At 41.5% G+C, this 15,706-nt stretch overlaps 1 protein-coding gene across 8 annotated transcripts in view; it reads right to left on the reverse strand.

Annotated features, from left to right (window-relative positions):
• LOC140185698 (cGMP-dependent protein kinase 1) overlaps positions 1-15,706 on the reverse strand; it is an 815,177-nt gene that overhangs the window by 327,915 nt on the left and 471,556 nt on the right. For all 8 annotated transcript variants that reach the window (XM_072239236.1, XM_072239235.1, XM_072239233.1 and 5 more), the window contains one exon: positions 12,485-12,590. In XM_072239236.1, the coding sequence (XP_072095337.1) occupies positions 12,485-12,590 (106 nt within the window). The remainder of the gene's footprint in view (positions 1-12,484; positions 12,591-15,706) is intronic.

Here is a 15,706-nt window from a genome sequence, read left to right on the forward strand (position 1 = left end):
AAAAAAGTCTTTTGTTACTTGGCCAGATCAGTTTTTAAAAATGCAAAACTGAAACCTAGCAAGTAAGACCATGAGTGCTGGCAGAATTTAAAGTGAAAGTTTCATTGTCATTAAAAGTTTCTTTGTTTTCCAGAGTCATTGAGGCGAAAAAATGTAAACGAAACCCAAAATAGATATTTCATAGCAGCAGGACAAGAGAACAAACATCAGGAAGTATGTCTTTCAAAAGCTGGAAAGTAATGTGGAAATGCAAGATTAAACCACGGTTAAGGGTTTCAAAGATTCTTTATAGTTATCTTTCTTACATGGTCCCCAGTGCCAATCAAACACACCAAGTAATCTGAGGAAGAAACTCTAGTCCTTCCAGGAGTCTCATTCAGCCTAAACGTTTTGCTGCTCAGGGGCACCAAAATTCTTGGCAGAGCCTGGGTCACCAGGAGAAGAGGTCATCCGGTGTTGCAGGGGACAGGATTTTTCTGCTCCCAGTAGTGAGGGAGGGGTTTGACAAAAGACCCTCCTCGCCGGTGAGCTGGCTGCTAGGCGTCCATCTGCTCAGCAGTCCCTGAGGAACTCTGTCTTTCAAGCTGAAACATTGATCAACATAGGCAGTTCCATTAGGAACAGCTATTACAGAAGTTGGATCGAGGAAGAATTTTGAATGAACCTCATATGATAAAGATGAAGCTTTCAATCTACCTCGTCATGGCTTTTGCAGCTTCTATGTCTACCTGCACTACATTTTCTCTGTAACTGTAACACTATGTTCTGCGTTCTGTTATTGTTTTCCTTTTGTTCTACAATGATTAATTAAGAATGGATGGCATGTAAAAAAAAGGGTTTCACTGTATATGGGTACGTGTGACAATCATAAACCAATTCACAGGAAAGATAGTGGAACATGCAAGCACGAACTGGTTTTGCACTCACTTTTAAGCATGCATTATATACCAATGCCCTTGTCTAAGTAACTGTACATCAGTCCTTCATTACAGTTAAAATAATGCAGTTGGTGCAATACACAAGGATTGCATGATATGATCAAATTTACACGTCATCAATTTTTCTGCAAGTATGCAAAAGCTATAATTGCTGCAGTTTAAATCTACTGAAATGGAAGTACTGTATTGTAATATAAATGAGAAAGATCTATTGATATGAAAATCTACTGACTTATTGTAACATAAGGACATATGCTAACACACATGCACAATGCTGGAGGAACTCAACAGGTCAGGCAGTATTTATGGAGAGTCGATGTTTTGGACTGAGACCCTTCATCAGGCCTGTAAGTTAAGGGGAAAGAAGACAGAATAAGAGGGTGTGGGGAGGGGAGGAAGTACAAGCTGGCATGTGATAGAGAAGCCAGGTTTAGTGGTTTCATTTATTCAATATGTCATGCAAGTTATTTTAGCCAAACTGCATTTGCTCGTAAAGATAAAAATACTGCATAGCTCATCGGAAAAGGGAGAGTTAATGTTTCAGATAAATGAGCGTTCACCAGCACCATTAACAATCTGTTTCAGCTCCTGTCCCAAAATTCTGTTTCTGAGATCCTGAGAGGTCGTAACAATGTTTCGAAGAATGTTTCCACTTGTGGGAGAATCCAGAATTGGGATTCTCTGTGTAAAAGTACAAGGATTCCCATTTAACCTGGAGGTGAGGTGTAATATTTTCTGCCAACGTGTTATAAGCGTTTGGAATGCTTTCTTGAGGGCAATGAAAGCAGTCTTTGAATATCTCATCACCTTGCTTATTGAGTATGTATCTGCTTCTACCAGCGGTAGATAGGAACGCATGAATGAGGTCACAGTCACATCAGCCATAATCTGCTTGAAAAACAGAGTTGGTTAGTGAGGGAGGTTCAGTGGCCAACTCTTGATCTGAATTTGTATACTTGAGTGTAAGTGCCTACATTGTAAATCCTGATTCCACTGACGATTCCAATTGCATAAAGCAGACAAAACCATAGGTGGTGCTGTCTGCAAACCTCAGCCTTCCTAAATACCCAAGTGCATATTTGGAGCTGTTGTTGATAAACCAGTGCATTGCTTGTATGCATTGAGGGTCCGCAGCCTTTCCTACAGATGGGATTTCTCACTGGATTTGGCCAACTTAATTTGGCATCTCCAACTAGGAAATTAAAATTCAAATAACTGAGTGGGTTAGGTACTATCATACCCAGATAAGTTCAGAAAGTCATTTACAGAATGCTGGTTTGTTTGTTTGCAATGTTATACTATTGAATTTTATTTTAATCAGCGTGAAATGAGGTAACAACTATTTCTGGATCACTCACTTTGCTTCAGAAGCTTAATACTTCTGGTCAGAACTCCTGAAGCACCGTGGTAGAAATTGGACCATGATGTTACAAGATGGACTGCTGTAAGACAACATGGCCTTTCTGGTGCTTGCCAGACCGGGACACCTGCCGGTTAAGTCAGTAACAACCTTATCAGCAAGACAGAAAACACGGAGCTGGAGTAGGTCAATAGGTTCCTCTGTCACAAGTGCAGAGCACGGGTGGATCCAAAAGCAGCGGACAAACATGTTTTGTAGCGCTAACAAGAATAGAGTCTATTAATCGTTACTAGGAAAGCAGGAAAGCAAGGATCGTTCAGAGGGAGATCAAGGAGTGCGCAAAACAGAAGTGGGAATAACTGTGGCTAGACTTGGACCCGGACTTAGAACTCGGAACATGGGACTCGGGACCCGGACTTAGAACTCGGAACATGGAAGTTGGGATCCAGGCTTGGAACTTGGAACACCAGAGCCTGGACTTGGAACTCAGAACACCAAAGCCTGGACTTGGAACTCAGAGTACCAGGTGACATCCAATGACGACCTAGCACCGAGTAGCTGTAAACCCGACACTAAATACTGCTTGTTCAGCTGAGACTCAAGTGCCCTTAATTACAGAGCCCAAGAAACACAGGGAAACAATGAATTAAGGAAAACAAGGAGTCAACGGTCCTGATCGTGACAAAGTAAATTTAAAGGGACCTAGGGAATAACCGATCAGGACCATGACACCCCCAGGCTTGCCCTGTTATTCAGTATGATCTATGGTGGCTTCAAATGTGACAGTTGCCCATAAAGCTCAGTTCCTCAGAATTTCAAATATTAATCTATCAAAAGTTTACTCATCTGCATCAGTGTGCTCCCCCTTCCCATCCTTCCATACAGCACTGGCATTCCCATCACTCCTCCAGCAGCACCCCTACTCCAACTTTCTGCCCTGTGATGGATCAAACCCAAAGAGCCAAGTTACTCTTCCTCCAACCACCCAAAACTCTGTCCAAACCCGTCTTCCTTCACCATCCAAATATGAAAGCCACTCCTTGATTCCATCATCCCATCATCCTTAACAAATATCACTTCTGCAGACCCAACCCTGAAGACAGCACAGACCAAAAGCAGCCTATGTCTATTTGCCATCCTGAAACTAGCCACCAAAGGGAGCATCAGATATCAAAAGCGAAGAGTGTGGCACATGGACCAATATCAAAAGCAATTAAGGTGACCCAAACATACATTAAAGTGCACTAGAATTTCCAACAACATGATATCTAAACATTACTAAAATCTCCACTCCTCATGCCCATAAGAGTTGAGTTTGGCTGCTAAACGCTAACTGGGCACATTAACTGAAGACAAAGGGTGACAGAGCACGTGCAAGCTGACCTTCAGTGACACTGCAATCTTTCAAATCACTGTGACTGCAGGAACTTACTCACCATCAACTGAGAGAGCCAACCTAGGAAACCTAGCTGTATCAATGGAGTATGATTACTGAGCTAAAGTTATCACTGCTTCAGTAGACTTTGATTTCTTTTATGATTAAGGAACTTTATTGTTCTCTTCCTTGATAATAAATGCCTCAAAGTGGTACATGACTCAATTTGATTATGTCTTTCCCCTGATACAGAAGCCTATGGATTCAAACCACACTCTAGAATGCATTCATTTTACTTGCTAAAGAGTTCACCTTAAAGGTGAGATTGTAATAGTTTCTCTCTGCTATTATTGGTGACTAATTTAACTTGGGATTTTGAATTCAGTTTAGCTCTTCTTTATCAAATGCTGGTATCAGTAAGTACAACCACGAAGCTGTAAGGTTTTTTTTTGTAAAAGTTGAACAGATACACTAAACTTATTGTGTGTGGGCTCATTTGTGTTGCTGAAAGAAGAACGGAGAGCCAAGAGAGAAGATCTTATATTGCTGGCAATAACTCCAAGTGTCAGGTGCAACACTGTATTAAAGTCATACTACCAATCACACATACACTTAAACATATGTTCAGTGGCCACATTATTAGGTAAACTTGCTCATTACTACAAACATCTAACCAGTTAATCATGTGGCAGAAGTGAGGCTTCCGTTGGTTGGGGTCAACCATAGATACTGTGTCCTCGCTGTCTACCTTGTTGGCACAGCGCTGCCAGTACACAAGGCAAGGCAAATCAAAATGGAGAACAAGCTTTTGCCCAAGTAGCAGGGTCCCCCTCTCCACGCTGCTAATGAACCCAAAGGAATGGCAGAGATCCTACAATTTGGCACCAGTGGCATCACAGGAGTTGCCAGTTAGCATTGAATTCAATGTAGAACTGCCCTAGGGATTCCAGCTCCAGATTTTTCCTTGGGGTTTACTCCTGAAGCCTTTCCAATAAGTGTGTGTAGTCACAAGGCAGCAGAGATTTGAGATCAGTGCTTTCATTCTCCTAGATGAGCTGCCAACCACAGCTGATGAGCCCCATCTGCTCGAAGTGGCTGGTTTTATATTGCCAGCTTTGCTCCTTTGCCCCCTCTCCTGTCAGTAGAAATGGTTCTGCTGAACTTAGTAGCTAAGCTATATGTGAAGGCCAGGAGCTGGATTATGGTTGTCAGGGACTATTTGAGATGCATGTCATTGGGAGCATTTAATAGGCAGTTACAGCTTATTCTCACTGCCATCTCTGGCTATGACAACCTTTAAGGAAGTAGCAGCAATTCAATTTGTAAAAGCATGAAAACATGTTCAAGAGGTTTAGTTGTTCAAACCAAACATCAGAATGAGGAAGAAATGAGAGCGAAGTGACCTTGACCGTGAAAGGATTGTTGGTGCCAGACTGGTTTGCTTGAGTATCTCAGAAACTGCTGATCTCCTGGGATTTTCACGGACAACAGTCTCCAATGTTTACAGAGAACAGTGCAAAACAAAACCTGAAAATGTCTAGTGAGTGGTAAGTCTGTGGGTGAAAACTGACTTGTTAATGAGAGAGTTCAGAAGAGAATAGCCAGACTAGTTTACGTTAAATTCCCCAACTAATGAAGGCCACCACACCAAATGCCTTCTTAGCCACTCTATCAACTTATACAGCAACTTTGAGGGATCTATGGACATGGATCCCTAGGTCCCCCTGTTTCTGCACACTGCTATAAATCCTGCCATTAACCATGTACTCTCCCTTCAAGTTTGCCCTTCCAAAGTTTAGCACTTCACACTTTTCCATATTAAACCCCATCTGCCACTTCTCAGCCCAGCTCTGCATCCTATCAAAGTTCAAAGTAGATTTATTACCAAAGTACATATATGTCACCATATACAACCCTGAGATTCATTTTCTTGCAGGCACACACAATAAATCCAATAACCATAATAGAATCAATGAAAGACCTCACCCCAGAGTGGACAACCGGTCTGCAAACACAACTATCTATGCAAATACAAAAAGAAAGAAAAAATAATAATAAATATATAAGCAATAGATATCGAGAGCATGAAATGAAGAGGCCTTGAAAGTTGGTCAAAAGGTTGTGGAAACAATTCAATGATGGGGCAAGTGAAGTTGAGTGAGGTTATCCCTTTGGTTCAAGAGCCGGATGGTTAAGGAGTGATGTCTGTTTCTGGACCTGGTGGTGTGTGTCCCGAGGTTCTTGCATCTTCCTCTTGATGGCAGCAGCAAAAAGATCCCACCTGGGTGGCGGGTTCCTTGATGATGGATGTTGCTTTCCTGCGCCAATGCTCTGTGTAGGTATGCTCAATGGTGAGGAGGGCTTCACCCATGATGGACTGGGTCTCATCCACTACTTTTTCTAGGACTTTCTGTTCAAGGGCATTGGTGTTTCCATACCAGGTATGATGCAGCCAGTCAATATACTCTCCACTACAGATCTACAGAATTGAACGTTTTAGATGTCATTCCAAATTTTCTCAAACTCCCAAGGAAGCAGAGGCACTGTCGTGCTTTCTTTGAAATTGCACTTACCTGCTAGACCCAGGACTTGTCCTCTGAAATGAGAACCTAAGGAACTTAAAGTTGCTGACCCTTTCCACCTGATTAGGACCAGCTCATGAACCTCTGGTTTCCTCCTCCTGATGACAAAGGACAACTCCTTGGTCTTGCTGACATTGAGTAAGAGATTGTTGTGGCATCAGTCAGCCAGATTTTCACTCTCCCTCTTATACAGTATGCCGATTCATCACCACCTTTGATTTGGCCTATGATAGTGGTGTTGTCAGCAAACTTGAATATGGCATTGGAGCTGTGCTTAGCCACGTAAGTGTAAAGCGAGTAGAGCAGGGCTAAGCAGACAGCCTTTCAAACTACGACAACCTTCTACACTATTCACAACACCAGCAACCTTTGTGTCTTCTGCAAACTTACTAACTCATCCATCCACTTCCTCATCCAAGTTATTTATAAAAATCACAAAGAGCAGGGGTCCCAGAACAAATCCTCAAGGAACACCACTGGTCACTGACCTCCAGACAAAATACACTCAATCTAATGCCATTTTCTGCCTTCTGTGGGCAAACAATTCTGAATCCATGCAGCCAGTTTCCCTGGATCTAATGCCTTCTGACTTTCTGAATGACCCTACCACAAAGAACCTTGTTGAAAACCTTACCAAATTCCATTTACACCACATACATTACTCTACCTTCATCAATTTGTCTTGTGACTTCCTCGAAGAATTCAATCAGGCTCATGAGCATAACCTACCCCTCACAAAGCCATTCTGACTGGGCTTCTCCAAACGCTCATAAATTCTGTCCCTATGCATCCTTTCCAATAGTTGGTCCACCACTAATGTACGACTCAATGGTCTGTAATTCCCAGGATTATCCCCATTACCTTTCTTGAACAAGGGAATAATATTTGCTCCCTCCAATGATTTTGTTTTATTTCTAAATTTTCTCCACTCTAGATAGTTTCACCCATTGCTTATCAACAAAGCTGAGAGCATTGATCACTTTAAACTGAGGGAATTTAAGGGCCAGGTCTAATCTCAAAAAGAGTTTCTGCTCAGCAAAGTAATCAGAAGTGATGATTCCAACCCCTCCCCGATGAAGGGCCTCGGCCCGAAACATCAACTGTTTACTCTTTTCCATAGATGCTGCCTGGCCTGCTGAGTTCCTCCAGTATTTTGTGTGTGTCGTTTGGATTTCCAGCATCTGCAGATTATCTCATGTTTGTTCCAGCACCTCCCCTGTTTGGAGGCATGGGTGTTCATGTAGATGTGTCGGGATTAAACATGGATCAGAGACCAACATGAAAACTCTTTACCTCCATCTGGCCTATGACCACCCTGTGCCATGTTAATTCAAATACAAAATAATGGCTTAAAATCCTTTCACTTCACATCTGGCATCTAGTTCCAGGATTGATTCTCTGTTTCAAATGCCAATTCTGAGGTTATGCAGTTTTGCTTTGACAGTCAGTGAGAAATGGTGCCTTTTAACGTAAGGTTGGAACTAGTGTTTGTATAGCTTCAAGTGCAAAATCCAGAGCTTCCAAAGTATTTCACTGGTTTAAATGTTGCTGGAAATGTTCAGGCGATCAGACAGCATCTAGGGGCCGAAGATAAACAAGGAATGGAGAAGTGAGGGTTCAGTGATCATAAAGGGTCAAGTTAGCAATATTAAGGATGCACTCTGTGATTGGAAACAGAGAGAAAATGGTTGTCAGGAGTGGTGGTGGAAGGGTAGCAATCAGAAAGTGAACAAGGGGAGGTCAGTGGCGGCTGGGAAAACCCACGGATGTGTTTAGGAAAGCTTTAAACAACCTGGCTTTAAATGACGTGGATGAGAATGTAGCCGGGTGGGTAGGTGGAGTTGTGGATAGTGTATAAGACAGACAAAGAATACAGCCTGATATAAATCAGTTGCATATATGGGCAGAGAAATGGCAGATTCAGTTTAACCCAGATAAATGTGAGGTGTTGCACCTTGGTAGGGCAAATGCAAAGAGGCAGAACACTGTTAAGGGCTAGACCCCTAACAGTGTTGTTGAGTAGAGAGATCTTGAGGTCCAAGTTCATAGCTCCTTGAAAGTGGCTAGACAGGGTGATAGGGTGGGTAAGAAGGCTTATGGAATGCTCACTGGTATTAGTCAAATCACTGAGCTCGGAAGTCAAGAGGTTATGCTGCAACTTTATAAAACTGATTAGGTCACATCTGGAATAGTGCATATAGTTCTGGTCGCCAGCTGCCTGGTTCAGAGGGCATGTGCTATCATGAGAGGCCGGACAAACTTGGGTTGTTTTTCTGGAGTGGTGGAGTCTGAGGGAAGATCTGATAGAGGTTTATAAGATTATGAAAGGCACAGAAAGAGTAGACAGGGAGTATCTTTTTCCCAGGGTATGAATGTCTGATACCGGAAGGCATACATTGAAAGTTAGAGGGGGTAGGTTCAAAGGAGACATTAAGGTTTTATCTCAGGGAGTGGTGGATGCCTGGAAGGCGCTGCCTGGTATGGACAAATACATTACGGGCTTTAAAGAGATGTTTAGCTAGGCAGATGAATATGAGGAATATGGAGGGATATACATCGTATAGGTAGAAGGGATTAGTTTTGGGGAGTTTTTGATTCATTTTTTACAGTGACATGCAAAAGTTTGGGCACCCCTGGTTAAAATTTCTGTTACTGTGAATAGTTAAGTGAGGAGAAGATGAACTGATCTCCAAAAGTCATAAAGTTAAAGATGAAACATTCTTTTCAACATTTTAAGCAAGATTAATGTATTATTTTTGGTTTGTACAATTTTAGAGTGAAAAAAAGGAAAGGAACACCGTGCAAAAGTTTGGGCACCCCAAGAGATTTGAGCTCTCAGGTAACTTTTACCAAGGTCTCAGACCTTAATTAGCTTGTTAGGGCGATGGCTTGTTCACAGACATCGTTAGGAAAGGCCAGGTGATGCAAATTTCAAAGCTTTCTAAATACCCTGACTCCTCAAACCTGGTCCCAACAATCAGCAGCTATAGGCTCCTCTAAGCAGCTGCCTAGCACTCTGAAAATTAAAATAAATGATGCCCACAAAGCAGGAGAAGGCTATAAGAAGATAGCAAAGTGTTTTCGGGTAGCCATTTCCTCAGTTCGTAATGTAATTAAGAAATGGCAGTTAACAGGAACAGTGGAGGTCAAGTTGAGGTCTGGAAGACCAAGAAAACTTTCCGAGAGAACTGCTCATAGAATTGCTAGAAAGGCAAATCAAAACCCCTGTTTGACTGCAAAAGACCTTCAGTAAGGTTTAGCAGACTCTGGAGTGGTGGTGCACTGTTCTACTATGCAGCGACACTTGCACAAATATGACTTTCATGGAAGGGTCATCAGAAGAAAACCTTTCCTGCATCCTCACCACAAAATTCAGTGTCAGAAGTTTGCAAAGGAACATCTAAGCAAGCCTGATGCATTTTGGAAACAAGTCCTGTGGACTGATGAAGTTAAAATAGAACTTTTTGGCCGCAATGAGCAAAGGTATGTTTGGAGAAAAAAAGGGTGCAGAATTTCATGAAAAGAACACCTCTCCAACTGTTAAGCACAGGGGTGGATCAATCAGGCTTTGGGCTTGTGTTGCAGGCAGTGGCATAAGGAACATTTCACTGGTAGAGGGAAGAATAAATTCAATTAAATACCAGCAACTTCTGGACCAGCAAACATCATTGAAAACCTGTGGATAGACTTCAAAAGAGCAGTGCATGCAAGACGGCCCAAGAATCTCACAGAACTAGAAGCCTTTTGCAAGGAAGAATGGGCAAAAATCCCCCAAACAAGAATTGATAGACTCTTAGCTGGCTACGGAAAGCATTTACAAGCTGTGATACTTGCCAAAGGGGGTATTACTAAGTACTGACCATGCAGGGTGCCCAAACTTTTGCTTCAGGCCCTTTTCCTTTTTTGTTATTTTGAAACTGTAAAAGATGGAAATAAAAAAGTAATCTTGCTTAAAATATTAAAGAAATGTGTCATCTTTAACTTTATGCCTTTTGGAAATCAGGTCATCTTTTACTCGCTTAGCTATTCACAGTAACAAAAATTTTGACCAGGGGTGCCCAAACTTTCGCATGCCACTGCAGCTGGTTTGGCACAACACTGTGGGCTGTAGGGCCTATTCCTGTGCTGTACTGCTCAATGTTCTATGTAACAGTGGAGTGGGGAGGACTGATGTGAGACAGCTTACCTGGTGATTTTGAGATGGCTGACAGTAGTTAGGATACTGTTCAGTGAGCAACAGTTTAACTTGTGTTTTAAATGCTTTTGAACTGTGGTGAGATCTTCAAGGATTTTTTTTCATAAAGCTCTTCACAGTCTTTGAAAAAACAATGTAATTTCAACATCGTACACCCAAATTACCAAATACACTGAGAGAACTTTCATATTTCCAGTGACATAGAAGGCTGTTTGGCCCATCAAACCCATGCCAGCTCCAAAAATAGATTCCTCACAGTTCCACTCTCTGACTTATCACCCTGTTACCCATTTGCTCTTACATGTCCATCACCGACTCAATGCCTGAATCCTCCAGTCGCCACCTATCCAGGAAGCAATTTACTGCAGCTGGTTAAGCTACCAGGATGTCTTTAGGATGTGTGAGAAAGCCAGAGCACTCAGGAAGGGGTGGAGAAGGGGAGGGGGGTGCCTACATGGTCTCAGAGGGAACAAGCAAACTACGTCCAGGCAAAGCATGAAGTCAGAATTGAAGCAGGACTGCTGCAGGTGTGAGGGAGCAGAATTGACAGATCCTCTCTAAATCAGTGCAGAGGATATTCTACATTGAGCTGCAAGGTCCCTGAATTCACAACGTTCTGACTCACAGGAATGACTGCTGCCTGCTGAGCCATGCCAAAAATGCATATAATTTCATTTTCGAATCTCTAAAATTCCCGAACAATAGTCATCCAATTGAAAATCAGGGATTAGAAAGATTACTGCCTGGTTGGAGATGAGGCTCCAGTTCCTGATCTCAGACCAATACCCAGAATATAAACAGAAGAGTTTCTGCAGATGCTGCACCTATAAATGTACCTTAAACATGTAGAATAGGACTAAATTCAAGATGCACTGTTTCATTTATATGTGCTATTTTTATGAAATAAATCAGATTTAGATACAAGTTAAACTTCTGCAGATAATTCACATGTCAGAAACAGGTGCAAATCTAAAGAAAACATATACAAGCCTTTTTTCTGAGTCACCCATATATAAAATAATCAAACTAGTGCTTAATTTTAAGAAGAAACTTTGGAGGTCCTCTAGGAGGGATGAGTGTGTGTGCTAGTAACACTCTCATTCCCATGCCCTGTTCGTCACCCTTCTGCATTTCCTTCCTTAGTTATGGTTTTCTCCTAAATGATACTCTAAGTGATCCCTGTATGCCAAAATAAACAAAGAACAGCAACTTCTTTCTTGCAGCTTAAACAAGAGTAAAAGTTTAATACAAGCATGCTGCACCTTTGAAAAATGTTGCTCCTTGCACAATTTAGGAGATTACATTGCTTGACTGTCAGGAAGTTAGAATCTTGTCTGAATCACAAATGATTTTATACAATGCCTTCTTGGGAAAAGTTCACCACTGAGCTCCCTTTCAAATTTAAGTCATTTTCTTTCCTTAAAATTTCATGCTTGTTTGTCTTATTATTTTATAGAGACAGTGACATGAAAAAGCCCTGACCAATTTCTATTCTGTCTTCCACTATTCTTTAAGAGATCAGTTTTTAAAACTATTGTTTTGAATTTCAATATGCCCATCAACTTTAAGTTCTCAGCACAATATTTCTTACATCAGTAAATTGTTTTTTTCTCTTCTAACCACATTATGAAAACATACAGTCATCAATTGCACCACCTGATTTTGAAAAGATGAGCTTCAAGTAACTGTTGGTGTTTTTGTTTTGCAAAAGAGGTGAGTCATAATTTATACAGGCAATATCTATAATCGGTTAAAGTCATTGCTTTTTGGCTTATATTGCCCACACATACAGTACATCTGGAGCTTCACATGGCATTTTCAAACTTCAAATAAATACTGCATGCAATTAAATCAAGTGAAGAAGTTGGATTTAACATTTGGACTTTCTGGGAGTAGCGTAGAGATTGTGGGAATAAGCAAAGCCACAAGCTGGTTAATAGCAGTTGTTATGACATTCTAGATAAGGAGTGGGTGGAAATTGACCTTTACCTCATTTCAAACAGGGATGAAACAAATTCAACAAAAATAACGAACCTCTTTAGAAATTCCATATACTCGGCATGCTTGATTAGTCCTGTCCTCATCATTATAGTCTGAAAACATGGTCGATCGATGGCCCAGAGCTTTACATTTGTAAGAGCTGCCAAACCACAAAAGGAGAGACTGTTAGCCAGCAAGTGGAAAAAAGAGCACAAGGCACATTAAAAAGCAAGCCAACACAGACCAATGGCATCATTAACTTTCTGTACATTAATCCAATGTTACATCTTACCAAGATTAGGTTTTTCAACAAAATAGCCACTTTATTGGTTGACCTAACCGATCATTGTTATGTGTAGGGTCAGCTGCTGAGTACTTGGCACACTGCCAAGATGGATAACATAAATGTGCAAGGAACTCTGTCACATCTAACAATCGACCTGATCAGCCAGCAGTCAGAATTGAATTATCGACAAAATGCTTTAAAAATATACTTGAGAATTGTTAATTTGTCAAAAAGTGGCATTTTAAAACAGTTCTGCACTTTCTCAATCTTTAGCTGACACAAAACAATATGGTAGTAAGGAATTTTCTACCTTTAGCCTCAGAATCAGAATTAGAATCAGGTTTAATATCACCGGCATATGTTGTGAAATTTGTTAACTTTACAGTGGCATTACAATGCAATATGTGATAAATAAACAAAATTAACTGAATTACAGTGAATATATATATATTAAATAGCCAAGTTAAGATAAGTTATGTAAAGAACAGAAATTTTTAAAGAAGTACTGAGGTAGTGTTCATAGATTCAATGTCCATTTATAAATTGGATGGCAGACGGTAAGAAGCTGTTCCTGACTCGCTGGATATGAACCTTCAGGCTTCTGTACCTCCTTCTTGAAGGCAGCAATGAGAAGAGGGCACGTCCTGGATGGTGGAGGTCCTTGATGATGGATGCTGCTTTTCTGAGGCATCGCTCCTTGAAGATGTCTTGGATGCTACGGAAGTTAATACCCTTGATGGACCTAACTAATCTTACAACTCTCTGCAGCTTGCTACGATCTTCTGCACTAGCATTCCCCCCTCCCCCACACCAGACAGTCATGCAGCCAGTCAGAATGCTCTCCACGGTAAATCTGTAGAAGTTTTCAAGTGTTTTAGGTTACAAACCAAATCTCCTCAAACTCCTAATGAAATATAGTCACTGTCTTGCCTTCGTTATAGCTGCATCGATATATGGTCAGATCCTTAGAGATACTGACACCCAGGAATTTGAAATTGCTCATTCTCCCCATTTCTGATCCCTCTATGACAATTGGCTTTGTTCCCTCATCTTACTCTTCGTGAAGTCCACAATCAGCTCTTTGGTCTTACTGACATTGAGGGTAAGGTTATTTTTGTGACACCACTCACCTCTCAACACCATCTGAGATTCTGCCAGCATTAGCAAATTTACAGATGGTATTTGAGCTATGCCTAGCCACACGGTTATGGGTGTAGAGAGAGTAAAGCAGTGGGCTAAGCACACATCCCTGAAGCGCACCAGTGATGATTGTCAGTGGGGTTCAGGTCTTATTTCCGATCAGAACAGATTATGGTCTTTGGGTTAGGAAGCTGAGGGTCCAGTTGAGGGAGGTACAAAGGTCCAGGTCCTGTAGGTTTTTAATCAGGACTGTAAGAATGATGGTGTTAAACGTTGAGCCAGAGTCAATGAACAGCATCCGGACATAGGTATTAGTATTATCCAGGTGATCCAAGCCTGTGTGGAAAGCCATTGAGACTGGGTCTGCTGTAGACCTATTGTGGCAATAGGCAAATTACAGTGGGTTCAGGTCCATCCTGAGGCAGGAGTTGACCCTAGCCTTAACCAACATCTCAAACCAATTCATCACCGTGGATGTGAGAACTGCTGGCCGATAGTTGTTAAGGCAGCTCACGCTGCTCTTCTTGGACATTGGTATAATTGTTGCACTTTTGAAGCAAGTGTGTACTTCCGACCGTTGCAGGGAGAGATTGAAAATATCTTCAAATACTCCTGCCAGCTGGTTGGCAGAAGTTTTCAGGATCTTACCAGGTACTCCACTGGGACTTGCCGCCTGAAAGACAGCTTGATGTTGGCCTCCAAGGCAGAGATCACAGGGTCACCAGGTGCAGCAGGGATCCTCACAGCTGAAGTTTAATTCTCCCTTTCAAATCGAGCATAAACGCATTGAGCTCGTCTGGTAGTTAAGCATCACTGCCATTCATGATGTCAACAGCCCCTGCTTCCCTCTCTACCAAGTAGGGCTGTCAACAACTTGACCTATTCCTGGAGATGTCTCTGTATAACCAGCAGCTCTGAAACAACATTCTCCCAGCATCTGCCATCGGTCACCTTTTCACAAAGCGCTACTTCCCAATCTATTCAAAGAGTAAACCAACCCTTTTGTTAACTGAGAAGACAACCTTCATAAATGACCAAACATAATAATTGTTACATCACTAATAAGGAACCAACAAACTAAAGCGCAAAACAAAATGCATAAGTACAATCTTTTAATATATTGATGACAGTGTTCCCAGTTTGGGGTGGGGTCAGGGGCTCTGTCATTTATGCTATTTACAGAAACAACAATATAGTCTGAAGGAAGAATTTCCCAGTTTTTCCCAAGCCTGAGGTATTTATGGGCAGACCCTTTTTGTGATACTGAAGCAGCGCTTCAGTTAAGGCATCCTCTGGTGTTCAAGGCCAACAATGTTTATAAATCATGTGATCCAAGAGTTTCGACAAGAATTCTGTTATTGATCAGTTGTAAGGCAACGTTGCCACTGCACAAGCTCAGGATTATGCACATGAGCGAATAATTGAGATAACATTTCCTATAATAAAACTTGCACACAGAAAATCATTTTCAGATTTGAGCTAATCCTAGAGTTAAAGAATTACAGAAATAGGCCTTTCTGCCCAACATATCTATGCTGACCTGAGCTAGTTCCACTTGACTGCATTTGGTTCATATACCCCTTAATATTTCCTTTAAAACAGGTGTCCAAAAGTCTTTTTAGCATTATAATTGAAACATTAAAATTGCTGCAAAACACAAGACTTTTGAGGCCTCAATTTTAACATAATACCATGTAGTAACTTACTGAAGCCACACTGCACGTCACATCATGAACATAACCCTCTCCTTGTACTATGGGGTCCAACAGTACAGATGGTGATCATTCAGATTCATTTATCACAGGTGCCTGGAAACATACAGTGAAACGCAACATTTATGTTAACAACCA

This window comes from Mobula birostris, chromosome 21, assembly GCF_030028105.1.
Source record: "Mobula birostris isolate sMobBir1 chromosome 21, sMobBir1.hap1, whole genome shotgun sequence".
Classification (NCBI taxonomy): domain Eukaryota; kingdom Metazoa; phylum Chordata; class Chondrichthyes; order Myliobatiformes; family Myliobatidae; genus Mobula; species Mobula birostris.